Source organism: Cheilinus undulatus, linkage group 24, assembly GCF_018320785.1.
Source record: "Cheilinus undulatus linkage group 24, ASM1832078v1, whole genome shotgun sequence".
NCBI classification, from domain to species: domain Eukaryota; kingdom Metazoa; phylum Chordata; class Actinopteri; order Labriformes; family Labridae; genus Cheilinus; species Cheilinus undulatus.
In genome coordinates, this window is record NC_054888.1 from 21,305,807 (window position 1) to 21,333,586 (window position 27,780).

The following is a 27,780-nucleotide window of genomic DNA, read 5'->3' on the forward strand; positions in this document are numbered from 1 at the left end:
TCACAGACTGATGGGTGAAATAAATAGATGAGATGATTTATAACTACATTAATCCACACACAATAAACCAGTCACTTCAGTTAAATATATTAATAAGAGTTCATACGCTGTATAATATCTTCATTAGTGTCATTAAACATATCAGTGAAGTCTTAAATAACACCAGCAAAGGAAATGTTCGACTTATTTTTGTACAAATCATGGTTAGTGATCGAGCAGGTCCAGTAGAAAAAAGTCACAAATCAACAGCAGCTGTTAAGAATAAAAACACAATCACAAATATAAAAATAAGAAATCATTTTACAGGTAGTTGCATATTGAAATAGTAAAAATCATAATAAAAAACATTTTCCAGTGTTGCATTGCTTTGATTTTGGTCTTTAACAAAGGTGTTTAAATACTATGTGCACTAAATAATGCGGTAAAGACAAACTAGAAACAGACAGTGAAGGTATTTAATGCAAGAGCATGCTTAAAGGGAACTTCATTAGGTTTAATTTGTAGTGTTTGATCAACAAATAAGGCCCAAATTTGTTTCCTTTATTTCTGGCAGTAAGGTTCGGGGGGTTTTTCCTGCTAACATTCCATTATTTGTAAATGTAAGTGACATGAACACAATCTATGGCAGCATTTATTGGTTTTCTTTGATTGCACTCATTCTACAGGATTTATGAATATATATGGAAAGTACGGCCACTGAATCAGCTGATGCAGAGGAAAGGGAGAGTTCCTGCAGTTGTCTTCCCAATGATTGTGGTTGTGTGAACTCAACCAGAGTGAGAGAGTGAAGGCTCAGCAAACCTTTGCAAATTGGACTTTTCCACAATATTCTAATATTTTCAGCTTGTGGTTTTTAGATTTTTATTAGCTGTAATTATCAGGATTAAATCAAAAAGTCTTGGGACGTTTCACTTTGTGGAATGAATCTAGAATTTCTAAAAGTTTTAATTTTACATGAATTTTTTGGGCAGTGTTTTTGAGCTGTAAAGGAACACGACTGCCTGTCTGCTAGCTCTCACTGGCTGCTGTCAAAGCAGTCCAATCTGGAATCATAAATATGAAACATATTTGATATTTACGCCTCTAGATCTTACAGGAATACCTAAATCAGGGGCAGTAAAGTAGCTGTATCGAACCCAAACACTTGAGGAATATTTGGATAAACAATTGGTTATGACAAGCTTCAAATTCAGCCATTCCTGTGATTGTTGGGGGTGGGGTTAAGGCAGGAAATCAAGGCTTGAACTGTCTAGTGTGCATCCAGCCATAGTCAACTGTCAGCTCATGTTTATCTAAAGTTCATTGGTTTAGAGCCTGGGAATAAAATTACCTGTAGTTTCTTCAAATGACTTGAAATCAGACTAAAACAGAACTACAAACATTCTATATTTCCATGTTCTGCACTTCCCATGTTCTATAAATAATTATTCAGTGTGAAATGTGAAGAAGCAATCATATTTACATCAAATAGATTTTATATCAGGACTAACCTCTTAGTGCTGGTAAATTTATATTAAGTTTTGTTTCTCTGTACTTTATATCTGATAAAACAACCTAGAAGCTGAGTCAGCTGAATTTTTGTAGTGTCTTTCACTATTTGCTACTGATGAAATCTTTTTGTGTCGTTAAAGTTTTTCTCTCATGTTTCTTTGAAATGATAAACCCGTTTGAGCGTTGTTGTTAAATCTGAGTAAAGAATTTCTGAATTTCTTACTTTATCTAAAAAAAAAGAGGAATGAAAATTAAATATACATGTAAGTAGGAAAAAGTGATTTGTTTGTCAGTGCTCCATAGAAGGCATCCGAGAATCACGACAGGAAGTGATGTCATCATGCCTACCAGCTGATTTGGCGTCACAGCTCCCCGGTCTGTCGATGGCTTCGTTGACGGCTGGCAAGCGTTTTCTCTTGGTCCAGTTTGTCAGAATGTTTTATTGGCAGCTTGTGTCGAAAGTTCAAACAACATGTGGCCCGTTTTTAAAGTCAGGAATTAGTCTGGTCCCAAAGTTCAGAGGTTAGTCTCGTCCCAGGTGGGGTCGTTCATGCTCTTCAGGACCCTCCGGATGATTCTTTCCAGCTCCTTCCTCGCTCGCTGCTCCTCCTCCAGCGTCCTCTTCATCCTCTTATTGTCCTGGAAAGAAAGAAAAAGAACAGACGGATCATATCAGCTTCTTGTTACAATATTGAATACAAAATGAGAATGACACAAAAGCCCTTTAAGACATGAATTAATCTAGAAAACAAGCAGAGGTTAAATGCCTCTGTGGGGTATACAGTCGGTGGGAAGTGCAAGTACAATGGTGGGTCAGGAAGAAAAGCTGGGGTGTTTTCTGGGGTACAAATGGGGCTGGATAGCTGACTGACGAGTAAGAGGAAGTTGAGGGTTCAAGTCTGGTCAGGGCACAATGAGTATCCAATGTGAGCCCTTAGACGTGGTCATTAAGGCCAAAATACCTGTCCCAGATGTACAGTACCTCGAGTGACTGTAGTGTAAAGGTGCCTGTGCCTGTGCCTGGAAGGTCCAGTTACTGGTTAATCAGTATTCCTGGCTACCATCGCACCATAAAGCCAAAACAACACTCCAAACAACTCAGAGAAAAGTAGAAGTCAGGGGATGGATACAAAATCATCCCCCAGACTTCAGTTAAATATGGCAGCAATGGCAGCATCATGCTGTGGTGATGCTTCTCAGCATCCAGCCCTAGAGGTTAAAATAAATGTGGAAAATATGGAAAATTCTGGAGGACAATCTTACTCAGTCTGCAAGAGAGCTACAGCTGAAAGGTTTCAAAATAATCCGATTGCCTTTGCAATGTTATTTAAGTTTCCATGCATCCTGAGATTTCATTTTAGTAACTAATGCCTCCTTGGTTGAAGAAAAATGTTCATGGTTCTTCTTGCAAAAAACTAAACAAAGTGGGACCTCTGACAGAAAAAGGCAATTATTCAAAGTCTGTTATGATGAGATATCTAGAAAAACAGAGACTCACCTGTTTGAGTTCCTGGACTTCATCTTTCAGACAGTACACCGTGTCCACCAGACCCCTACAGAAATACAAACATGACCAGTAACAGCTAGAATATTGAACTAAATCCTCTTATTGCTTGCACCGATTCATTCATTGATTTCTCTGATTTTTGTTAAGTTTGCTTGTTTGTGATTGGTTTCTTTATTTAGTAGATATCCATCTTTGATTTGTCTCACCTCTCCTCAACCACAGTTTGTCCGTTACTCTTCGTCTCCTCCACAATGATCTTCTCCTCCTCTGGGAACAGCATGTGGACGTTCTGCCTGCTGGAGCCTGATCAGAAATAAAGGACCACAACAGTGAATGTTACTTTCTTGATGTAAAGAAGAAGGTTGGACACAGGCAGGATCACAAACACAGACTTTTACTCAGCATCAGGAAGGTTTGGGGAAGTTTATCTGGTTTGCTAACAGTTGGGTTTCGAACACTGATATCTTACGAGAAAACGAGCCCGTCCTGTAACTAGTGGCGGTCCAGATACTGTCATAATCCGAGTCCTCTGATTGGTCAGAACAAGGCAGGTTACCAGGGTTACCGGTGTTACCAGTGACCGTGAGGCTGGTGTCAGCAAGAACATGGTTGTGCATGAGGTCAGTCCCTTGCCAGGCTGCGCCATAATGTGAAAGTACAGGGGGGTTGGGATGAACCAAATTGGATGTTTGGGAGGGATAGAAATTATATTGGGTAAAAAATGAGGGAGGTTAACCCAAAATATACACCAGAGTTTGAGTGGGGTGAAAAATTAGGAAACAAGAGGAAGAATTGGAGGGAAGTCAATGAAAACAAAACATTTAAAAGATGAAAGAAACACATAAGACGAGAGAGAAGAGAGAGAAATGTTAGAATCAGAAGAGAACAATCAGGGTTAGCATTAAGTCGGATAGCATTATATTAGCATGCATCTGAGTTAGTGGACATGTGCTTGTGTACTCACTGGAGTTGAGAGTTTGTCGAGTTTTGGCGCTCGTGCAGTACGCCTCAATCACTTTCAGGATCTGAGCGTCTTCCTCCAGGGCTGCCGTACCTAAAACAGAGCAGACAGAAGAGTTACACGGGTTTATTACCACAGAGAGAACTAAAGGAGCTGCTTTTGGATGCAAGAGAAAGCTAAGTTAAGTTAAGGCAGCAGCTATTATGGAGAAAACTTTAAAAGATTCCCAGAGGATGATAATTATCTGCAGACTGTGCAAAATCAACCCAGGAATTTATATAAGCAATTTTCCTCTTTGGTATCAGGCAGCTGCATCTTCTTACTTTTTCTGACAGTGAAATCCTCCTCTGAAGGTTTCCTCTCTGGTTTCCTCTTTGGGAGCAGCTTCTTCATGTTCTTAGGACTTTTACTCATATCCTACAAACAAAGAAAAATCCTTTCATACACTAAAAACATGGTTTTTATTTGGATGTAGCGCATAATCAGACACTGTGTCAGTCTGATGTAAATATCACCTCCTTCTGGCTGAGCGCAGCAGAGGGTCGGAGAGGAGGCGCAGGCCGGAGGCAGCTCAGGCTCCAGGGTTTAGGGGTGCTGGGAGGCTCCAGGGGACCCCACATGGAGCTGCTGGTGTGAGCGTTCCCGAATGAAGATGGATGTGGGAGCGTGTGGTAGTTGTTTCCTGAGCTTCCTCCTCGAGACTCCGAGTGTCTGGACGGAGTGACGGGGAGAGAGGGCAGCTGCCGGGAGCAGGAGACGGCAGTGTTGTAAAATAAGTGGAAAAGATGTACTGGTTGACTGTTTGGATATCCTGCAGACTTACTGTGTGGCACACAGACTGAGGCTTGTGCGAGTGAGCGTGCACGGCCGGAGTGTGCGTGTATTTGGTGAGAAGGTCCAGCCAGTCCTGCAGATCCTGCTGACTGTTACAGGCAACCTGCATCCGCTCACACTGACCACCTGGAACACAAGATAAAGAGTGTGAATGCACAATCATGTAGCTGTCTGGTCAAGTTCACACAACATCCTGCAAATTAATGCACACAGAAATTCCCAAAATCTGCAGCTCCTCAAGTAAACATCTAGGGCTGGCCCCAGCTAATGTGACAACATTTAAGGAGTTCACATTTAGTCCCTTTCTCCGTCAGTGAACCAGTAAAGTATTCTCAAAGTATCAAAGTATTAAAAGTCCAAAGACTTTCTGCTGGCATGGGAAACAGAGCAACAACGATTCATGTGATTTAAAAAATTTAAAGCATTAATTCTGGACCTTAATAACTGATATTTTTGAAGGTTATCTTACAAGTTGCACACAGTATAAAAAAGGTAGAAAGGGTTTGAGCTGTTACTTGAGAAGGCACCATGCCAAAGCAGTTTAGACTTGAGACAAAGAATTGTTGATGCTCACAAAGCAGGAGAAGGATCTGCAAAGTTATCAGAGCGTTTCCAAGTGTCAATAACTGGAGTGAGAAGGATCATATAGAAATTCAATGAGAGCCACACAGTCCAGAACAAGCCTGGCAGAGGTAGGAGGAGGAAGATTTCAGAGACTCTGGAAAGAAAGCTAGTGAGAGATGTGTCTAAAGAAAATCAACACCAGAGCCCTGCACACTTCTGCAGAAGAGACTCCTTCAAGCCAGACAGAAGCCTGCTAAGGACAACCTGGAGAAAGATTCTGCAGAATGGAAGCATGTGCTTTGGTTAGATGAGACCAAAGTAGAGCTCTTTGGCCGCAGAGACGTTGCTGTGGGGATGATTCAGTAAGTCTGGAACTAGAGATCTCATAAACGTGGAAGGACTCTTAAAGAAATTGATGTGAAGATTTTGAAAGAAAACCTCTAGGTTTGTATTGTCGCTTTGTCTTCCAACACAACAACAACCCAAAACATACATTGGTCCAGGTGAAGAACTACTTCCAGAGGACCAAAGTGAACCTTATTGAGTGGCCTGCCCAAAGCCCTGACTTGAATCCTATTGAAAATCTGTGCACTGACGACCAAGGTCAATGCCAGAAGACCATGAAATCTGGAGGACCTTGAGAGATTCACCAAAGAAGAATGGGCTGGGATTCCTCAGGAGACAAGCCTGAGACTTGTTGAAAACTACAACTCTCTCTGTTTAACAGCACTTGGAGAATACTTTAAAAACTGGAATTTTCATAGAGGGGGGCTAATATTTTCATCCTTATCTGTATCTAAAAAGTGGGACTCTGAAATCCAGCAGATATATTAAAAAAATAGTCTAAGGAAGGAAAAAGAGAGAGAGCTGACCTGATATCTCAAAAGCATTCTTCAGATTTTCTCCATCTTCTATTCTGGAGATCAGAATCCCTGACAGTGGGATCCTTCCCTGTGGAGATAGAAACACAGAGTCCATCAGCAGGTACGATAAAATGATTTTCAGGGTTTCAAATACCAATGGAAGAGGGGTGCTGAGCTTTACATGTGCAGAGTGTGCACCACAAAGACCACGAGGGTATAAGCAGATAAATAAAGTATTAAAATTTTACATTTTATGTTAGAAATATGCTGCCCTCTACAGGTTGGAACCTGGTTATTGCAACTGAATTTTTCTATTGGCTGAACTGGAGGCCGGTTATGAATTCATCTATTTTATGAAAGTTTCCTGTGTTGAAAACATGTATATTTGCAAGAGCTGTAAGCTTTGTATAATGACTGTATTATTGTTTTGTATACCGCGCGTATATAAGCGCGTGACTCCCAAAATAATGGCATCAGAGACAAGAGACCCCCACCCTCCCCTGAGGGGGAAAAAGTGCAGGATGTTGCACAAAGCATCATGTCAAAAATGTGCATATTAGGTTGCATTTAAGGCACAATTATCACTTGATAACTACATTTTCATTTTAACTAAACTTATTTTAACTTTTTTTTTAAACTATAACATTTATGATTTTAAATCATATTACATTTTTCTTAGTTTTTTGAAAAGCATCCTGCAACCCCCCTGGGGGTCCCGACCCCAACTTTCAGAACCACTACTTCACACTACCTTTGAGGTGGATCTCACTGTTAATCGTACCTGATAAATGAATCCGCTCATCCTCAGGCTGGCAGAGAGCATGAGCAGAGTGTGAGGAAACAGGACGAGGTAGCGCTCATTTGACTCCTAAAAACAAGCAAAGAGTCTTAAACATATCCTTAACAGTATTTTTGTTATATTAGGTCTCACTCTCTCTTAGTCCTTCTTTAATTCTGATAATATAGGTACCTACCTGACAGTTCTGCGTGTGCACGGTGGTCTGGGACATGTGGAGAACGGGGCCGAGGGTTTTGATGTCATCGCCCTCCCAGTTTCTGATTGGCTCGGTTAAAATCTGCAACTCCAGGTCTTTCTTCTTCCTCACATCCTGACACAGAGCCTGAGCACATGAGTACAAATAAAGGTCAACAGGCTAGCTACCTTAAAGCTTCTGTGAGTGATTATCAATAAAAGGTGGCTGTGAAAAATTACTTACTGCAAAGTTTTTAAAGGCTGTGATAGAAGCATGGAGATCTGCTCTGTCAGGATGCTGCTCCTAAAACAAAGACGACAACGAAGGGTGTTGAAAAGGATTTTGTTTTCTGGGTTATTGGAGATTCAGGCAGACTGATGCTGACCTCCATGTGTCGGTCCAGCTCTTTGAACAGCGTCGGGTATCTCTCCAGTCTGGTGAAGGGTTTACTCAGACTGGTGGTTAGAGTCAGGATCCCTGGAGACGACGCCCCCTTTGACTCCATGTACTCCCCAAGCTCCTCCCTGCACAGCACATCGATAAGTTTTAATAACTTTTTATAACAGCTTTTGATCAGAACTTCAACATTTTGTGGTTTTCATTCCAGCATGTGAGGTTTTTTTTTTACCCGTGTTGTGTGAGGACGTTGACGGCACACGGGTGGTTGGAGCAGTACGCCACATAGATGGTTTTCATCTGGGGCATCAGGTTCAGGAAGAAACCACCGATCCTCTGCTGGCTCTCTTGAAGTCTAAGAACAAAAAAAACATTAAACATGGACGGGCTGCTGAGAAGCATCCCAACAGCATGATGCTGCCATCACCGTGCTTCACCGCGGGGATGGTGTGTTTGTGGGGGTGTGCAGTGTTTGACATATTGTCTCATGGCCAGAAAGCTCCATTTTGGTCTCATCAGACTTAAGAACTTTCTCCACTTGACCATGGAGTCCTCCACATGTCTTTTGGTGAACTCTAGTCCAGATTTAATCTGAGTTTTCTCCAACAGTGGCTTTCTCTTTGCCCTCTCTCATAAAGCTTCATGTGGCTGAAGCTTGGAACTCCTTCAGAGTAGTCATAGGTGTCTTGGCAGCCTCTCTCACTAGTCTTCGTCTTGCACGCTCACTCAGTTTGTGAGGACGGTCTGATCTAGGCAGATTTACACATAAATGGTGTCCTTCCATTTCTTCATGATGATTTAACTGAACTCTGGGGGATGCTCGAATCCCTTGGACGTTTTATGTATCCATCCTCCGACTTCTACTTTTCCATAACCTTTTCTCTGAGTTGCTTAGAGTGTTCTTTTGTCTTCATGGTGTAATGGTAGCCAGGAATACTGATCAACCAGTGAGTGGACCTTCCAGACACAGGTGTCTTTATACTACAATCACTTGAGACACATTCACTGAAAGTTTTAAACGAAGACATAAGAGAAACATAAGGATGCAAAAATTGTTAAATAAACAGAAAACAAAGCATATTTTTTAAATGGACAACGACATTTCTGTTAGAGGTTTATCTATTTTCTTTCTGCCTCTGTATGTTGGACAGTGGAAATGGGAGAGTGGGAAACCCAGAGGAAAGAAGTCACAGGGTTGCCAGTTTGGAAAACTTTGTACTCCATACTTGAGATGCAACATAAATGCTATTTTTTTGTTAACTGACAAGGTTGAAACCCTTTGAAATTGTCTTTTACAACATTACTAACAGGACTACGTTCAATATCATAAATTATTCTTCTGCAACACTGATAATTCAGTAGCAAACATGCATGCAACATGTCTCTAACTAAGATTATTGTTGCAAACTCTACAGAGCTGAACTTTCACATGAATTCAATTTTCTAAAACAAAAAACACCTGCTGTATCTCTCTGACTTCTGACAGACCTATAAATTCTCCACTAGATGTCACCATTGCTTCATTAACAGTCTAACACGACTGCTTGCAGCCTGATCTTCAGTTTATTTTGAAGAAAAGCTGGAGGATGTTTTTTTTAACAAAACAGGATGTTAACATGAGCTCATCGGGAAGTTTCTTAAGATTTCAGAGAGAAACTTTGCTCTGTGAAGCCAGCGAGAAACACACAGCACGATATTAATCAAAGCTGTTGCATTATTGATGATCTTGAACTACTTTTCTCTCTCCTTGACTGGGTTATTTATAAAATGGAGTTATTAGAGAGCCATAAAGAGACTAAAACTTCAGAAAATTTGGTTTATAAGAGGGTCTATTTCTGGGGGTCTCCCAAGGGGAAAAGTTCCTGTGTGATGGTTCCAGTTATGTTTAGTCAAGTTCACAACAGTCACTTTCTGTGCAGCTGTGTAGCTCTTTTAGCACCGTCTGTTTGTATTTTGCACTTCTGTTGGCTAACAGTACACTAGTTGAGTTCTTAGCCTATAGTAATGTTGATAGTTGTGAAGTACAGACCCACAGACCCCACGATTGTGGACAAATGTGTGAGAAAAGCTGATAAAAAGTGATACCAACCCACTCTGGCCTGGTCTGCATCACATCATCAATACTAAAAATCTCCTGAGCAACCTACATGAAAGTTTCAGAGTGGTTTGTGAAGCAGTGTTGTGTTTGTAAATACTGATGTACTGACTTTGTGTGCTCCTCCAGCGACTGAACCAACATCTGCTGGAACGTGGAGATCTCCTCCAGATTCCCCTGAATGTGAGCGATGTCGGTGCTGCTGAGTCTGCAGGAAGAGGAGGAGGAGAGAGAAGAGGGGAGTCATTCATTTAATAATAAATTCCCTGGCTTTTACTCTCATTAATGCGGTACTTTTAGGGCCATATTTTTAAACAGCACTCCAATATTTAACAGACAGACTTCCACAGCTTGACACTGATAAAACCTGAGACAAAATACACTTTTTTCTTTGGTGTTTTTTTTTTAATATTGGTGCATAATAAATTATCTAAAATACCACATTTATTGTGCAAATGTAAATTCTAACTTTCTTGAATAACAATATACCACAGATGTACTCTACGTCTTGGTAGCTTGATGCTAACACACCATAGAAATTGCCATTAACACGGTAGCAGGATCAAGCTAATGACTAGACTTGCAATGCACCACCTTGCATGCATATTCCTATAAAATACAGCATTAGCATGAGCTGCAGGACGTGTGAAAAGCCAGACAGGTTACATTAGTATTGCAACAGATATTCTGCTGCGTCTGAAGCCTGTTTAATAAAACATAGGTATAAAAATAACCTCACCTGTCTGAAGGGTGAAGAGAGCGTAGGTACGAGCCGAGCAGACTCTGCAGCTCCCTGGAATATTCACTCTCTGCTTCCAGGATGTTCTGGAGGACCTAAAAACACAAAAAAGCACCTTAAGTTTTGTTTGAATACTACGCACAATTCAAAAGATGCTATGTTTTTAAAGTCAATGCTTTACACTTCTTCCCTTGAAAATTCCTTTATTTTTGATGTTTTTAAGGTGGAAAATGTTCTGATATACTCACATTGTTGTTTCTACAAAGTAAGAAGCATCTTCAACCTCATTATCATGAAGACATTTGTCATTAAATATTGAGGAAAACCCCCGAAGCACAAGTCTTCTACTACAAAGTTTGTATTGTAAACCTTTTAGAGACTCCATTAAAGTCACTTTTTTATTTAGAGTGTCTTTACGTGTCGTATTCCTGCCAGCTTTGACTCCAGGCAGCGTCTGCGCTGAAATATTTGTGTGGTTCAGAGACTCAGGTATCTGTGGCAGAACTGGACGGTCCAAAGAGACTGTGGCAGCGTGCTGAATTATTAAAAACACACACAAACATGCACAAACATAACTCACACCAACACACCAGGAGAAACCAACCCTGCGGCGCAGCTGCCCCAGAAACCACTGGGATGGAAGAAATAACCTACATTTCACCGCCCAACACAGACGACACATGCAGGGATGCTCGGTGATGATTACAAGACACACACGCACGAACGGCCACACGCAACACACACGCAGCTGCACAATCATTAATTGGCCGGGTGGGCGAGAAATAATTGATTGTGACGGTTTACGACAGCAGAATGACACGTTAACTCAGTTCAGTCGAGTGTTAAATCTGAACCACATCAGGGAGAACATTTCTGCTAAATTACATATAAAAACTAAAACTTAAAATCCTATAATTTAGACAAAAAAAAAACACCCTCTAAAACCAAAGCACTGCATGAAACTAATCCCCAAAAACCTGAGGGTTCTCATAAAAACTGCCCCAAAACTCAACGTTTACTAAAATCTTTCTCAGCTTCTGTAGCAGAGTGAGAGGTAAAATCACAAACATTTAACAGATTAAATCCCAGGCTTTAACTGTTGTGCCCTGAAGTTCATAAATTTATGGATACCCCTCATCCACTGAGCCTTGGTCAGCAGGTTTGCTGTTACACGTCTAATCCGTCCCACCACAGTCTCATTCCTTGCAAACTGTACTTTTTATAAGGTATTTTAACAATATTTATTAAGACTGCTGCCGTTGCCTTGGCAACGTCACACCCAGTCAGTTAGCCGACTCTCCCGCCTCTTCATCCTCCTACGCCATCTGCATGCACATTAACGTACACACAGAATTCACTGAGCTGCATCCAAAACATTAAAGTTTGAAGTAAGTAGCCTTTAGTAAATAATACAGCATGCACCAAATATTTCAACAATAATCCTCTTATTATCGTTTTAGGATTATGGATGGAGTATTGTGTGAGGATCCTGTTCAGCATTTTTCAAATCCTGAAAATTAATAACATTTAAGGCCAACACTACTCTTATTGAGTCTGATGGGTTCTGGGGTGACTGTCAGATTCTAATAGAGGATTTGCAGCTGGACTTGAAGAGGGCTGTTCATGCCTGATCCTGACAGAGCTTGAGCAGTTTTGCAAAGAGGAATGGAATAAAATTCTCCTGATAGAGACCTATCCTCACAGACTCAGTGCTGAGTGCAGTCAAAGGTGACTCTAAATACTGACATTAAGGGGTTGAATATTTATACAGTCACTTGTTTTACACTTATTTATTATCAAATTACTTTAAAGAAATCTGTTTTCACTTTGACATTGAAGAGGGCTTTTGTTATTTTTTTTTTGTCAAAAATGCCAGATTGTATCGGCCATGATTAACTAAAAAAATCAATAGAAGGGCAGAACATCCATGGAGTAAGTATTTTATGGGCACTGTATGTGTTTTAGTGAAACAAGTTGCAGTTTGTCAGTCAAGTGTCTTAAAATTAATGAGATCAAACAGTTTTATAAATAACATGATATGAAACTCACCACATTGTAGTACGTCTTGCTGATGATTGTGGTGTCAAAACCTTTGGGTGGACTCTTAAGTGTGCCTGACTTCTGCTTCTCTAACGTTTTATCTATAAAGAGAAAAACAGGAGGAAAAAGTCAAATTTTCACTTAGTCAGATGCTAATGACCATGAAACATCAGTATTAGGGCTGTTAAGTAATAATGAAAGCTTTAAACTGCAAAAACAGCACACTGAAAGTGTTATTCAGGGCCAACACAAAAATAACAACATAAAATTTTGTTCTGCTTGACTGAAAAGTCTTCCTAGATAAAGCTGATGTACTTGTGGAGGCAGAAGTGTCACCTCTGTTCAATAAAAGCTCTCCTGTTGTAGTTCAACCACTCCCTAAAGGGCAGTTCAGCTAAATGTAGGACAACCAATGACGGCATGTTTAATTCAATGACTCATGTTGTGGCATATTCCTGCCCTGGTTGGCATTATACAGGAGACAAAAAGCAGAGCGGTCACATCCTTTACCTCACTGTTGTTGTTTGCAGACATTGCATGAAAAGCCTGGAGAATAATAGGCTTATTTTCTGGATAATAGGCAGCTTTATGTGCTTTCTGGGCTTATCCTTCTGACAAGAGATACAAAAGAGCTGCTTGAAGTTAAAGCCAAAGACTTCAAATTAACCTACAGTGCTTTTTTAAATGTTTCTAAGGCCTAGTCTTCAAAAACGCCTGTTAAACATGATGTAAAGCATGTGCATTTCACTACAATCAAACTCTATGTGCTATTTTAGATGGCTGCCCTACCTCCCTGTTCTGTTCTGGTTTTCTGCTGTTAGTCAGGAAGTTCATTTCTATACAGTCGCTCTGGATCTTCCTGTCTTTGTTTGCTTGTGGAGCTTCCTTCCTTCCTCCCTTCATCCCTCAACAGAAAGCAACAAAACGGACCAACACAGTCTAACAACCCAAGAGGATAATGCTCTTAGAGGCACGAGGAGGTTAAAGCCTGGAAGTGTTCAGATTCAGGTCAGAAACGAGAAATAGTAGATTTTTCCATACTGTTCTCACACTTAAAGGAAAAATAAATATATTTTAAAGATGTAAAAGTGAGGTGAGGCAAGCTTTAGACACCAAGTCTTCACGTAACGTACAAAAACAAGTTTCTTATTCATCCTGGAGGTTCACATGGTTCGGTTTAGGCCTCATTTTTGGGGTCAAGGTCCAGTACGGGTTCAGTTCAACGGCAGGAAAGAGAAAAGTCCTGCATGCACATATCAAAGTTAATTATTTTTAGCAGGTAACAACAGTTCCAGTTTGCTCGATCTTGTGTTGTGCAAAACTTCCAGACAGTGTGTCAGTCTGTCGTGGATTGAACAGCAAAACAAAAAAAAGAGCAAAACAAAATGGTGCAAAATAAGGATAGGATTGCTCAAAAATTATTAACTTGGATTATAAAAGTCCCAAACATTTACAGTGCATTCAGAAAGCATTCAGAAAGCATTCAGATCCCTTTCAATTATGTTATGTTGTAGCCTGATTAAGCTACACTCAGTACTCCATCATGACAAAGTGAAAACTGAATTTTAGAAATATATTAAAAAGAAAAAAATGAAGCATCAGACCCTTTGCTAAAACACTTGAAATTTAGCTTAGCTTCCTACCATCTCTCTTGATCTTTTTCTGAGATGTTTCTACGCCTCACAGCTGACAATGGTTACCAAGAGCACAGTGGTCTCCAGAATTCTTAAATGGAAGAGGTCTGGCTCAACCAGGACTCTTCTAAGAGCTGGTCGCCTGGCCAGACTGGGGCAGAAGGGCCTTAGTAAGAGAGGTGACCAAGAACCTGATGGTCACTCTGACTGAGCTCCAGAGATCCTGTGTGGAGGTGGGACAAAGTTCCACCGCAGCCCTCCACTGATCTGGGAAACCTTCCCTTGAAAGCCTGCTTTGAGTTTGCAAAAAAAAGCACCTGAAGGATTCTGAGACTGTGAGAAACAAGATTCTCTCGTGTGATGAAACCAAGGTTGAAGTGTTTGGCCTCAGCTCCAAATGTTATGTCTGGGGGAATCCGGGCTCTGCTCAACACCTGCCTGATACCATCCCTACAGAGAGGTATGGTGGTGGCAGCATCATGCTGTGGGGGTGTTTTTCAGCAGCGGGGACTCGGAGACTGGTCAGTGCTGAGAGAATGGAGCAGAGTACAGAGTTATCCTCATTTTAAACCTGTTTCACAGCACTCAGGACCTCAGACTGGGTCAGAGGTTCCCCTTCCAACAACCAATGACCCTAAGACCACAGCCAAGACTAACAGGAGTGGCTTAGGAACAATTCTGGGAATGTCCTATAGGGGCCCAGCCAGAGGACCGACTTGGGCCCTATCAAACATCTCCAACATCAGAGTATTAACAAAGAAGATTGGCAGATATTTCAATTGTTTATTTTTCATAAATTTGAAAAAAAATTCTAAAATTCAGTTTTGACTTTGTCATGACGGAGTACTGAGTGTGGATTAATGAGAATAAAACGGATATTTTCGACCGTAGCATTAGGCTGCATTAGGGGAGTCTGAATACTTTCTGATTCTGTCATTTTACAAAGAAATAAACCTGCAAAGAGCCTACATTTTTTGCTGCATTGTGTTGTTTCCATAGCTGCTTTTACATAAATAAAGTTCCCAAAGTACATTAAATTAAGCCGAATTGACTCTGATGAGCTAAACAACTGAGGATTTGTTCTTATAAATCAAATCAAAGCTGCACAAAGAGGACCTCATTCAGAGCACATTAATAGAATATTTGGCCCTGTTAACATTCTAAAATCAAATCTGATCCACAAATAGTGAGATATAGTCAGTTAATCCAGGCCTGGAGGATTTCTGTTATCTTGTGTTTGTTTGGCCGGAGTCACCGCTGTGGGAAAATAATGTTCACTTCAAAACAGAGGGCCTGTATCAAAAGTGGTGCTTAAACTCTGCAGCATTACTGCTGTGAATTTGGACTGATTTTGAGTCAGGGCATGATGGGAAACTCCCCCCACACATCCCGCCAAGAACTGAAATCGCAGTGTCCTCTGCAGAGTTAGTGGATCTACACTGTCAAAGGAGGAGCTGGTTAGATCTCTGCGTATATGAAGCGTTCAGATCTGCACCCACCGCCTCCTTTCAGCTCCCGTACATAGTTGCTGGGGAACCACCCAGACTTCCCGTTGAGCGAGCCCTCCCACCAGCCGCCGTCCTCCTGCCGGCTCACGCTGATGATGTCACCTTTGGAGAAGGAGAGCTCGTCCTCATTGGTTTGCTGGAAGGGAAAGCGAGCTTTGACCAGGATCTGGCTGCAGCCACTGCCCTCTGACATGTCCTGAGACGGAGCAAGAGAAGGAGAGAGAATCTGAGAGATGACTCAGTGAAGAATAACGTCACTGTGTTTAAATATAGAACTTCAAAAGATTCCTATATCAGTTTAGAAACAGACTTATATCAGTACTAGTGTATCCAAACAGACTGTGTCTGTTTAATGTCACTCTGCTGTCGTCATGGTAACTCACCAGGCTCCGGTACTGAGGCTGCAGCAGTTTAGACGAGCGAGTCTGAGTGTTGGAAGAGTCAAAAGATTTGATCCTCAATGAGGAGGAGTGTGGCACACAAACGCTGTCTCCAGAGACGCCCAACTCTGCACACAACAGACAAATACATGTTTTTACAGTTAGACATTTTCAAATAAGCCCTGAAAAATCATTACACCTCTGACAGACAGAGAGCTTCAACAATAATTCAATTTACTCAGTAGCATGCAAAAGCTGAAGAAAAACACCACCCCACCTTCAGTGGCTTTGTTGAGGACAACCAGGGAGTTTAGGACCTTGGAGAAGTTGAGCCCCTGCAGGAGGTCATTGACCTCAAAAGCCTGAAGGAGAGAAAAGAGAATACATTAAAGATCAGCAATAAAACATAAAGGAGGAAAGAAAAAGGAAAAACACCTTCATAATAAATTTATAAGGCTTTATATCTACAGAGATACCAGACTGCTCTTCAAGCTTGAATCTCACGCAGTGATGTGGAGAAGAAGAGGACCTCTGGGACCCCAAAAACAACCTAAATAGTTTGCTAAAATAAGGTCTACTACATGCACGATGAAAACAACTACAGCATTTTTAGAAGTAGAGTGTTTTCATTTATTTTTAAGTGATCTTCAGTCAGATTTAAACCAAAACTAGCACAAGAAATAGAGAAGGGATTGTCTGAATTGCACAAATACGTCGTAAATGTTTTAACTGTCAAAGATCAATGAAGTAACTGTGCAATTTAGGAGTTTGCAGTAGGTCAACATGTGGTCAAAGGCTGGAGCAGCATGACAGTTAGCTCATAATGAGGTGAAGAATGGCACTTAGGAAAAATCTAAAAAAGCAGGGAAGGCAATAAATTTGTCTGTGAAGGAATACATAGATGACTGAGATGAATGAACTGTCACCGACAAGAATCAGACATCAAATTTGAAAATCCTGGTATTGCCATGACCCTACATCATTACTAATTTACATGTAAAAAGAACACATGTAAAAATGAAGAAATACAACGTTCAGTGGGGGTTTCATCCCTGCTCCAACTGCAGTCTGGTGCAGGATTACTCAAAGTCTGAGCTCCCACTTCTAATCTCCCATCAAACACACACAGACACACAGACACAGACCAAAACCCAGCTCTGGAGCCCCCTAATCTTGTGTGCACCACACACAGCCCGACGTCTTCATCTCCACGGCGTGAAGGTGGAGCAAAGTCAAAGTGAAAACATCCACATTTTTTGGACTGAATTACCTCCCGAGGGAGCGCACTGAGAGCCGAAAGACGATCGACTCTCTTTAATCAAATCATAAAACAGAGCAGCTCTTTAATGCAGTGCTCTTAAAGACCCCACTTTGTTTGATTTATACACACAGGCTGATTAGCATTCACAGCAGCTTGGACCAAACACACTTTCATCTTTTGCTCTGGCGTTCGGCCATGGTACGTACAGTAGGAGTGAAGCTCAGCTGCAGAAGGAATTCTAGTTTATCATTGTGCACAGTTTTAATATTAGCTGCAGGACAGTGATGAATGAAAGACACTAAGAAGCACAGGCAGGGTGTCAGGTCCTTGCAGAAGAATCTTATACCTCAGTCACTAATGAAGAAAAAGTGTTGATGCTGAAATATGAAGAGTTAGAAATGCTGCATCATGAATATTTTATCTATGATCAAAAATGACCTCATCAAGCTTGGCTAAGACGTGATCATCTGATGCATTTCTCTGCTTCAGCACGACTATTCATCAGAGGAACTTCTGCTTTTGTCTAGGCTGAGTCAAGTTTAATTCTTCTAATTCCATAAAATAGATTTATTATCATGAAGATTATTCGTTTAGCCTGGGAACCTCTAGCTGCAGATTTCTCCTGGAGCTGGCACGTGCTCCTCCTCCTGTTTGGACACATTTCAATAAAACCTGATTAAAGCCAGGCCAATCATGGCTATTTATCCATGGAAGGTGGGCCACACATCCTGACCCTGTAACTGGCAGTCACAAGCATACAAGTCTTTAAAAAACAAAAAGAAAATGTGATTTCACTAGGCTACATCTGTGCAAAGTTTGCAGTAAAAAACTGAGATATATCATGTGGTATCGTATTCACAGTGTTAGGAGTGACGGGTATCAAAAAGTTCCTCTTATTTTTGGCTGCCGATAATAGGGTGAGAGTGCAGAAACTGTGCCTGAAATTAATTCAAAATTTTCCATGTTATGGTCAGAATCAGGTCAGGTCAGGTATGAGAGCGTATGCGCTGTGTCTCAAAATCCTGATGGCCACCCATCTCTCCGGGTATCCTCCCATCTGACCCCTCTATGATGCACATGGCAGCCACTGAGGTGAAGTCCAACCCACTGGGACCAAGGCATCCAGCATGCAGTAAGCAGAATCAGGCCAAGGAGACCCGGCTGCTGAGAAGCATCCCTACAGCATGATGCTGCCACCACCATCCTTCACAGTGGGGATGGTGTGTTTGTGGTGATGAGCATTGTTTCTGGTCTGATGACCAAAAAGTATAATTTTGGTATTACCAAAACAAAGAACTTCCTTCCACTTGGGGGACCAATGACTGAGAGACTCTAACTTTCGTCTGCATGCTCAGACGCCACCTCGCCCATCGCTCTATATGCGAGTCCTAGTCTGTGGTTGATCTCAGCCTAGTAGAAAGCAAATCTACTGATTAGGGCCTGTGTCAGTCGCTGGCTTTTTTAGTGCTGGCAGTTCTTATTTTTAATTCAAAACCAACGTATCCCTGACCTCGTCAATGTCACTCCGTCCTCACTTGCCAATCAAAATTAAGGGGCGGGACTTCAGACAACAGTGGAAGAAAAACTGATCTGACTCATCTGTTTCCGAGGGTAGTTTTCAGGTCTGCAGCTGCTGCTTGTGTCAGGACAGAATTCTTTTACAATGCATGTCTTCTAGGGGTGTAAAGGTACATGTTTGGTACAGGACTCTCAGTACAGACATGAACCGAATGGATACATGTGCAACGAAGCTCATACACGGACGGAAAAGTATCCATCTGTGACTTCAAAACTGAAGTATGTACCGAACTGAAATTTTTCCGTACTGTTAGACCCTTAATGTCTTCTGTCATATTTCCTCGAAAAAGGAAATATAAAGCACAAGGGATATTTTAATATGATTCTACCAAGAATACAGATTCTACCAAGGAAAGCGGGATTCAGTTTTTGTAACGTAGCAACAACAAGCGCTGGCGAGAAGCGCTCTGGAATTGAGGTCCTGAGTGCTGCCAGTGTAAAAAAAGCTGGCTATGGACACCAGCCTTATGCTGTTCCACAACTTCCACGCGCTCACTGTCCACAGACACAGATTTGATGGCAGCACCCAAAGCATTCCTAAATGCCTGGATCTTTGTTTGGCCCAGGAGACGCACAGTCCCAACGTTTCAGCCTTGACACTCAGCAAGTTAAGAGCCCTTTCAGGGACATCTACAGTCTCCACAAGGACCACAGCATCATGAGAAAAGTCCAGTCCTGTTACCCACCTCAACAGCCAAGCCAAAACCATGACCTTGAATAAACTGTTCTATTATAACCCAACTAAACTGAAACTATAGATAACATAAATGAAGAACAGCCCAGGCAGAGGTACATGTGGCACAGAAGCATTTAAATTAAGTAGCGTACCCTAGTTTTAGGATAAGACCTGCTTTAAAAACACACATCTTTAAACAACATGACACAATTACACATGATAAAAATAACCCTCTCACTACTACAGCCGCCAATGAAGAAAAGATATTAATAACTACAGAAGAAACTCAGTGTTCCATGCTCGGTTTGTGGGATGATGTGAAACTTCTGCAGCTCTGAGGACACAAGCACACAGCGTGCTTACAGTAAAACAAACCTCTGAGAGTAGTCAAACAATCAAAAGACCTCTAAAGCCCCCTAATCTGGTGTGAACCACACACTCCCGGAGCAAAGAGAAGAAGCTCCAAATGTGGTCGATATCCACAGAAACATTGGTTTTAATTATTAAACTATAAAGTAAGAGTTTGACTTGACTTCTTGTCTGCTCTGTAATCCTCGTCTGCTGGCTCGTCCCGCGTGTCTGAGCATCGTCTGGGAGAATTACTACACTGATGTCAGCCAGGCTGCAGGGGAAGAAGGCCTTAGCTTCCAGCAAACATGGATGACATGGCTCTAATCAACCTGATTGGAAAATCCACTGGCTGCCTGACATGTTGCATTACATCAGCCCCACTCCCCTCTCCTCCTCCTCTCCTCCCCCACCTCATCTTCTCTCCTCTCCTTTTTTACAACAAATTCAGGGATTTCTTACTAAACCAATTCCACTCCTTGCTTTGGGCTTTCAAGGACGTCAGAAATCGTTTCCACAGGCTGGAGTAAAACCTTGTTGAAGGGCTGCAGGCCGGGACTCCCGTCTTGCATAATCTAGCCCTTCCTGTTATAATTCAATGGCTTTTTCCACAGCCCAGATCAATACTGCCTGTTTGTGTGTGCCTGCTGTAATTTTCTATCACACTACTCACTTGGCCTTTTTCCTTGTTCGCTGTGCAGCAGGACAATTTAATCTGGCCTGATTCACTGCTTTATAAACACAACAAGACATGCACAATAACCTCTGAAACCACCACAGATACATTCTAGAGAAGTAACCAGAAATTTTCAGACAAGTTCAGCCTTTCCAGCTCAGGTTTGAACACATTTGCGCCCAACATTTCTGCAAAACTACTCCTCATTTCCCACTACAGTTGCAATAAATTTAGAAATGTAAATACTTTAATGATAACATGAGAAGAAAATTTTACTAATCTTTATTATTCTGATGATCAAAAAACACCGCAACTTAAAAACTACATCTTTTCACAACACAGGTGCATAGAAGAGAAATCCATCCATCAACAAATGCAGAAAAACTCCCACATGCTGTATAGATTGTTCGAAAAACAACATTTTTGAGCAATTTAGACATTATGCAAGAGTTTGCCTGCAATTTCTGAGAATTAAAACAGGAAATAAAGACATATTGGATGTCCTGGACTTCTAATTTTGCTGCTGTGGAACCCAAAATGGTATTGATGCTACTTATTTTTACTAATATTATGCTGACTACAATGCTGGTAAACTGAAAATCCTTCTTCTCACAAAGTTTTGCATCAGAGTAAAAATAAATTTAACCATCATAGAGCAACAGTTGCATAATCATAATCAGATAGGGCAGCAAAAAAACCAGATATTATGCATGAGATAATATGATGCAGGATTGTGCAGAATCTGATCCGTCCTCACAAACTGAGTGAACGTGCAAGGAGACTAGTGAGAGAGGCCACCAAGACACCTATGACTACTCTGAAGGAGTTCCAAACTCTAAATCTGGACTAGAGTGTACTATAAGGCATGCAAAACACCAAATCACTGCTAATTCTCTGAGTTTGCATCATAGGCCAGGTATAAGGATTAGGATCAGGATTTCTGCATACAAGTGAAACCTTTCTGATAATTATTAGAACAAGATTTAACTAAAAGTTTAAAAATCAATAATAAAGGATGCAACAGCGTATCAGTTTACAAACCTGGGCTTGATGATTTAACCCTTTAAGAGTGTTTGTGACCGTGCAACTGCCCCCTCTTCTCTGGTTTGCTTTCAGATTAGTAACATCAGTCCAAGCCTGAGCACATTCGTATGTGCTGCATACAGACAATGGGGTTCATTCTGCTACTACGGATGTTTTTCTTCTTCTAAAGATGCCATTGATGACTCTCCTCCTACTTCCACATCTACCGTGCAGCTCAAAGGATAAAAAGGTCCCATTGTGCATAGATACAACAAGTACTCAGGCACGGTCTTGTTCCCATTTCCTATTAATTTATAATCATGACATAACATCTGTCATTCACATGACGTGGGCTTGAGGAAATTAAAAAAAAAATCTACAGCATGTTGTCTTTAGTGAGAGGAATTTAACTGGTGCTCTAAAGTGTCTTTCAAATTAAAAGTAGGCAACTATAAAATGTCAATAACTAATAAAACAGGCATCATTCAATGACTAAGTTGTTTTACCTCACAGTATTCAGAAACAGGGCCCAGGTTTCAAACAGCTGCCCACTTTATAATCCCTTCCTAAAACGTCCAGATTTGCTGGTTTACACGAAAATGAGAAAAACGTGAGTATTTAACAACGGATTACCAACATTTAGCTGTGTGATCATCGAAGAGTAAAGAGGCTGGCTTTTTCACAACCTGGCAACCTAAAAGTTGTTCTTATTACAAGCTTACAACAGTGTGTGTTAAACCAACATAGTTTTGTAATTTTAATAAATGTATGTAAATCTCAATTACAACTTCCAAACCCTTGACTTATATTGAAACGTTGTACCTTCATTTCCGCAAAAACAAAACAAAAACAAAACAAAAACAAAAACAAGGTTATTTAGCAGATAAAACAGCCATCTAATCAAGTAAAAAATACCTTATATTTGCATATACAGTGTTTATGTGTTTAAGATGATAACTACAAAGAAATGTTCACGAAATGAAACCGAGCAGCCATGTTTACTCATGTAAAATCCACCCAGGTGGCTCGTGCGCACTGTTCACGCCAACTGTTGCTGTCTCGTGCAGTAAAAAGGAGTAACGGCTGTCTGACGTCAGCGATAAACACTGGGGTAAATAAGTTGTAAATGTCGGTTTGAATAATCAACACCTCCGTGCAGGTGTAGTGAAACGGGTTCATGCGGCTCATACGGTGTCAGGGCATTAATAAATACATGACTGATAAAGTGAACTCACCTCCACACCGAAAGCCCCGCAGCCTTTAATAAACTCGCTGATGTTCCGCTGACACTCGCTGTCGTTTCTCGGTTCCTGGAAAAACTACCAACAAAAAAAGTGACAACGTTTATCTCACGGAAGAGTTAAAAATGCTTTCAAAGCTGCGTTTACGCATTTCAATCACAAAAAAAAAAAACAAAAACAAATATTATCCCAGCTGGTGTTTTTGTGCACTTGCTGCCCACAGGAATCAAGCTAGCTAATCAGCTACACTTCCGGTTTGGACTTTCAAAATAAACCATTTATCGCCTGACGTTTGAAAATTGATCAAGAATCAGACGTTTAACACAACTCAAATGTGTCATTTTTTTTCCACTATCTTTGTTTATCCCTTTCTTGTGAAGGCTCACAAAATCTTTTCCCCCCTCTAACTCCACTTTGGCTACGCTCTGAGATAAGCGACAACACAAAGGAGGAAATGACGTCACAAGGTTAATAGTCCATTGTGTCTGCAGGTAAGTCTGATTATTATCCCATTGGCCAACTGTAGGCTGTAGTGAAACCATAACTGGTGAAATATTAATCTCTAACTTCCTGTAAGCTTTGGATTACAGCTGTATCAAATACTTACATTGGCACAAGTGTTTCATAATACTACAAATTAATTCAAGTAAATTTACACATAAATATATAAAGACAATTTCTCCCTCCAAACTTTTCAAGAAAAGTCCAGTTTTAATGTTTTTTTTATTTCTAACAGCACATTACCTTTACTTGAATTATTTGTGTCTTTTATTTTCTTAATTACTGTATTTCTTCTGTGTTTTGCAGGATTATCTATTATATGTGCTTATGTACTTATTTTCTTGTATATACCATCATCCTGCCAGGGACTACAGATGGAAATTAGCCTATGGGTACAATCTGGCACATTTACATGTTTATGTCCATTAATGTGCATTGTCCCATGTCACAAATAAATAAATAAAATTTAAAAAAATAAATAAAATAGATGTATTTTATAGGGTTCTTTTGTGCTTTAGAGCAGGGGTTCTTAACCTTTTCAGCCTGTGACCCCCAAAATAAAGGTGCCAGAGATCCCCACTGTACCTGAAGGTGGTTGAACACAGCCATGCACATTCAAGAATAGTCATGTGGAGACAGTTCTGCCCATAAGGAGGGATAAAGGGGGAGGTCTCTGGGTGTGGGCCCATGGAGGTCAGCAAAACCATGGTCCATTGTGAAGTTAAGCTGTGAAGACCATATTTTATATTTGACCTGAATAATAACCACTCTTATCAAAGAACCAAATATCTTTATACATTCATTTGTGTAGGAAATAGTCCTCTTTAAATGAAATTAACATATCAAAAACAATTAAAATGGGTTACAAAGAGCTAAAATTGGTTTATAATGGCAAAAAATTGTGAAAAGGGTGATGAAATTGGATTTTTAAAGAACATATATGCATTAAGAGTGGCAGAAATTGGGTAAAAGTGGCAAAAATGGGCACAAAAAGTGGTAAAAGGGGATTAAAAAGTGGTGGAAATTAGGTGGACTGGGATAAAAAATTGCTATGAAAAGGCAAAAATGGGTTAACTGTGGTTAAATGGGCACAAACGGAGTGTATAAAATGGTTGATGGAGGCAAAAATAGGCAGAAAGTGGCATTAATTGGTTTAGAAGTGGCAAAAACAGGCAGAAGAAAGTGATGCAAAGGGTTTAAAATGGACAAAAATGGGGTTTAGGTGGTAAAAATGTGCTAAAATTGGCTAAATTGGTGTTTTAAAAAAAGTGATAAAAATGATTCACATTTAGTCAAATTGATGTAAAGTGGCAACAGTGTAATTTTAAAAAACATTCTTAGCTTTTTTAAGACATCTGGAGACCCTCTCTGTGTCTCGTGACCCCCAAGGTTGAGAACCCCTGCTTTAGAGCAAAAACACACTGTCTGAACTGGACCAAAACTTTGTCAACATTTCTGTACACCAAGTATGTAAAAATGGTTCTATACTCTTATTAATAGCTTGTGTTTTAAAATGGTCAAATCTCTATAATTTTAATGACTGGTGCTATCAAAAAGTACTGAAACTTATTGGTATCCAGTCATATTTTATCTTGAAGGCAGAGAGAGAGCACTGTTTAAAATGCACAAGTACATTGGCAAGATTTTGAAAAGTGGGTGGAACTGGCAAGTAGTGACGATCTCTTTCTATTTTTGATAATAAGAAATAATAAATTACCCAATATAGGTGTCTGGACAGACGCTGTTTACTATTAGGCAAAGGTAGGATGTTGCCTGGGGCCTCATGCTCTAAGGAGCCTCAAGATATAGTCAATAAAAATATGCACATCACTAAATATCTGCACTGATTGAGTATGTTGAATGTACAGGGCACAGTGTGTATTTGGCCCCTTCCTGATTTCTTACTTTTTGGCAAAGCCGTTTTTAAATAATGATTTCATTTATTGCACCATCCAAAAAGTTCAATGTCTGTCTTGTCAATCGGCAGAATATTTTCCCAAAAGTTTTGGGAATAACCAAGATGTTCTTTGTCAAATGTGAGACGAGCCTTTGTGTTCATTTTAGGTCAGTCTCTATTGTTGAATCATGAACCTTAACTGAGTCAAGTGAGGCCTGCAGGTCTTTAGATGTTCTGGGTTCTTTTGTGACCTCCTGGATGAGTCCTCCATGCGCTCTTGGGAGTCATTTCAGTAGACCGGCCACTCCTGGGAAGGTTCACCACTGTTCCAAGTTTTCTCCATTTGTGGGTAATGGCTCTAATCGGTATCTTTCCAGGCTAATAGATGCAAATTATTGAATTTCTCCATGATGTGTTGCCTTTTCTGACCTTTAAGTCTACTTCACTTTGTCAGACAGGTTGTATTTAAGGGATTTCTGGGAATTTAAGGGAATGTGGTTAATCACAGTTACTTTTTCACATAGGGACAGGTAGGTTTGGATGGCTTCCCTCCCCGTTAATAAATGTAATAATCAGTTTAAAACTACATAATATCAAAATATGTTAGATGAACATCAAAATATATTGAACCCTCCAACTAACCCCACAAAAAAGTCCCAAAATGTCTTCATCAAGCTATTTATACCTAGGAAGATCTCCTAAAAACACATTAAAACTATTAATCTGTGTGGTAAAATGGCTTGCAACGTTTGACAAAAATTAAAAATATTGAGCTGTAATTTCTGGTCCATATTGCTCAGCCCTAGCCGGCACTCACCCTGTCCACAGTCCCGGGTCTGAGTCTCTCCAGCAGCCGGCACAGCACCGCTCCATCCTGCAGAGAGCTCTGCAGAAAAGCCTCCGGATCAGAGATGCTCTTCTTTGGAGACTCCAAGACTCCGAGCGTGATGAGCCACGTTACGGTCTGCTCTGCTGAATTCATGCTCGGCTCTCTAATCTCATCTAAAAAAAAAAAAATCAAAAATAACAGCAGAAAGACTCCTCAGTGTCTGCGCTGCTGCTGCTTCTGCTCCGTCCAAAATGGGACTTGAGGGTCAGCCCCGCCTTGTTTGAACATCACAATAAAAACACACTCGTTCGACTTTGATCCTAAAAAGAGAAAAAAGAGTGAAATGATAAAAAACGCGTTTCCTTCCTTGAACAGCCTGTTTTTGTCCCGTTCAGACAGCTTTTCTCTCCCTGTCTGTCTCAGCGGATGTTGGTTTCACCTTTTTCTTCTGTACACAACTGTAGAGTAGAGCTGCGTCAATGCACACGCTGTGGGGCGCTACTTCCGTTTAACGTCTTCAAAATAAAAGTTCGGACAAAACGCTGCTCTTTTTCGATTCTATTTAATCTGTTCTTAAAACGTGTTTTGTGCCATAATTATCCATTTTTATCCCACTGTTTACCGGAGCTTAACAAAAACACTGTCTAACATGCAGTCAACACAATCAAGTGAAAACGCCAAACTAAAAATCTTACTTTAAGTGATAGGTTTTATTTTGAAGGTACCTTAAGTAACTTCCGTGTAAACGCTCGTTACTTCTCGCTAGCGTGACGCAGCTAACGGCGGCACATCACAGGACCGTCCCGGAGACTAACAAGCTAATTTAACCACACGGTGCAGGTAGACAATGGGTCAAACACCGAAATAAAAGACCCTCTAGTACCAAAACGTCATTTTTAAATATTAAAAACTATGTTTATCTTTTTGGCAGTCTTTTAAGGTGTAAGTGCGATATCCCCAACATTACAGCTCACAAACAAGCAGATATTCGGTCATGTTAATACTCGAATTATTTTATTTCTCTTTTTAATTAGTAACGGCTAAATAAGGTTGTAAGGCTTATTTTATCCAAACCGAGATATGTTTGATAGTAGAAGAAACCGGTATGACTAATTTAGAAACAGCAACGTTGTTTCCTCCCGGTTTAAAAAGTCCACAGTTTTCCAGTTATGTTTCTTTTTAACTTTATCTTTTAATAAATTAAACAAACACGTACATTTGGGGGGGGGGATGTGTTATAAATTCGTTGACATACAGCCTTTCTCTTATTAACCCTGCTCTAAACCATGCGAAGTCTAAATAGAACATCAGCGCCATCTGGTGGACAAAGCGAATGGTGCTGGCAAACGACCCCCCCCCCCCCAAAAAAAAAAAATAAATAAATAAATAGATAAATAAATAAATAAATAAATAATAATTTTATATTCTATCAAAAAAAAAAAAGTTTCATAAATGTATCGTTATCTTCATTAATAATCTTAAAGGATTAGGGATATCTTAAAGTATAATCCACATTCCAAAAAAGTTGGAACCCATATTTTATTGACAATAGAACATAAACAACATATCAGCTGTTGCAACTGAAACATTTTACCATTTCATTAAATAAATATTAGCTTATTTCGAATTGGATGGCAGCAACAAACCATGTTGTGAAGCAACCCCTCTCCTCTTAAAAACGCTTGTAAACTCAGTCTAAATGTGATAAATTGTCTCATTTTGCTTCAAGATTTGTTACCAATCCTGTTAAATATTTAGATTATT

The 27,780-nt window shown here is 40.4% G+C and overlaps 1 protein-coding gene across 1 annotated transcript; it reads right to left on the reverse strand.

The window, feature by feature from the left end:
- On the reverse strand, positions 1-26,449 carry LOC121506394 (rho guanine nucleotide exchange factor 7-like). The gene is made up of 21 exons (XM_041782180.1): positions 26,005-26,449; positions 22,784-22,867; positions 16,264-16,348; positions 15,990-16,114; positions 15,598-15,802; positions 12,474-12,565; positions 10,425-10,519; positions 9,798-9,893; positions 7,823-7,945; positions 7,580-7,718; positions 7,438-7,497; positions 7,195-7,341; positions 7,002-7,088; positions 6,230-6,308; positions 4,783-4,919; positions 4,475-4,699; positions 4,283-4,376; positions 3,963-4,052; positions 3,205-3,301; positions 2,990-3,044; positions 1-2,130 (listed from the first exon to the last, which is right to left on the reverse strand). Exons 1-21 carry the CDS (start codon positions 26,167-26,169, stop codon positions 2,008-2,010), a joined length of 2,403 nt encoding a protein of 800 aa, XP_041638114.1. The 5' UTR covers positions 26,170-26,449; the 3' UTR covers positions 1-2,007.
- Positions 26,450-27,780: the final 1,331 nt, after the last annotated feature.

Excerpts from the sequence above, each read along its gene's own strand:
- LOC121506394 (XM_041782180.1), bottom strand. The coding sequence starts at position 26,169 with ATGAATTCAGCAGAGCAGACCGTAACGTGGCTCATCACGCTCGGAGTC. Across the intron at positions 7,946-9,797 it reads TCGCTGGAGGAGCACACAAA|ACTTCAAGAGAGCCAGCAGA; the intron begins GTCAGTACATCA and ends TTTTGTTCTTAG. Across the intron at positions 4,377-4,474 it reads CTGCGCTCAGCCAGAAGGAG|GATATGAGTAAAAGTCCTAA; the intron begins GTGATATTTACA and ends CTTTGTTTGTAG.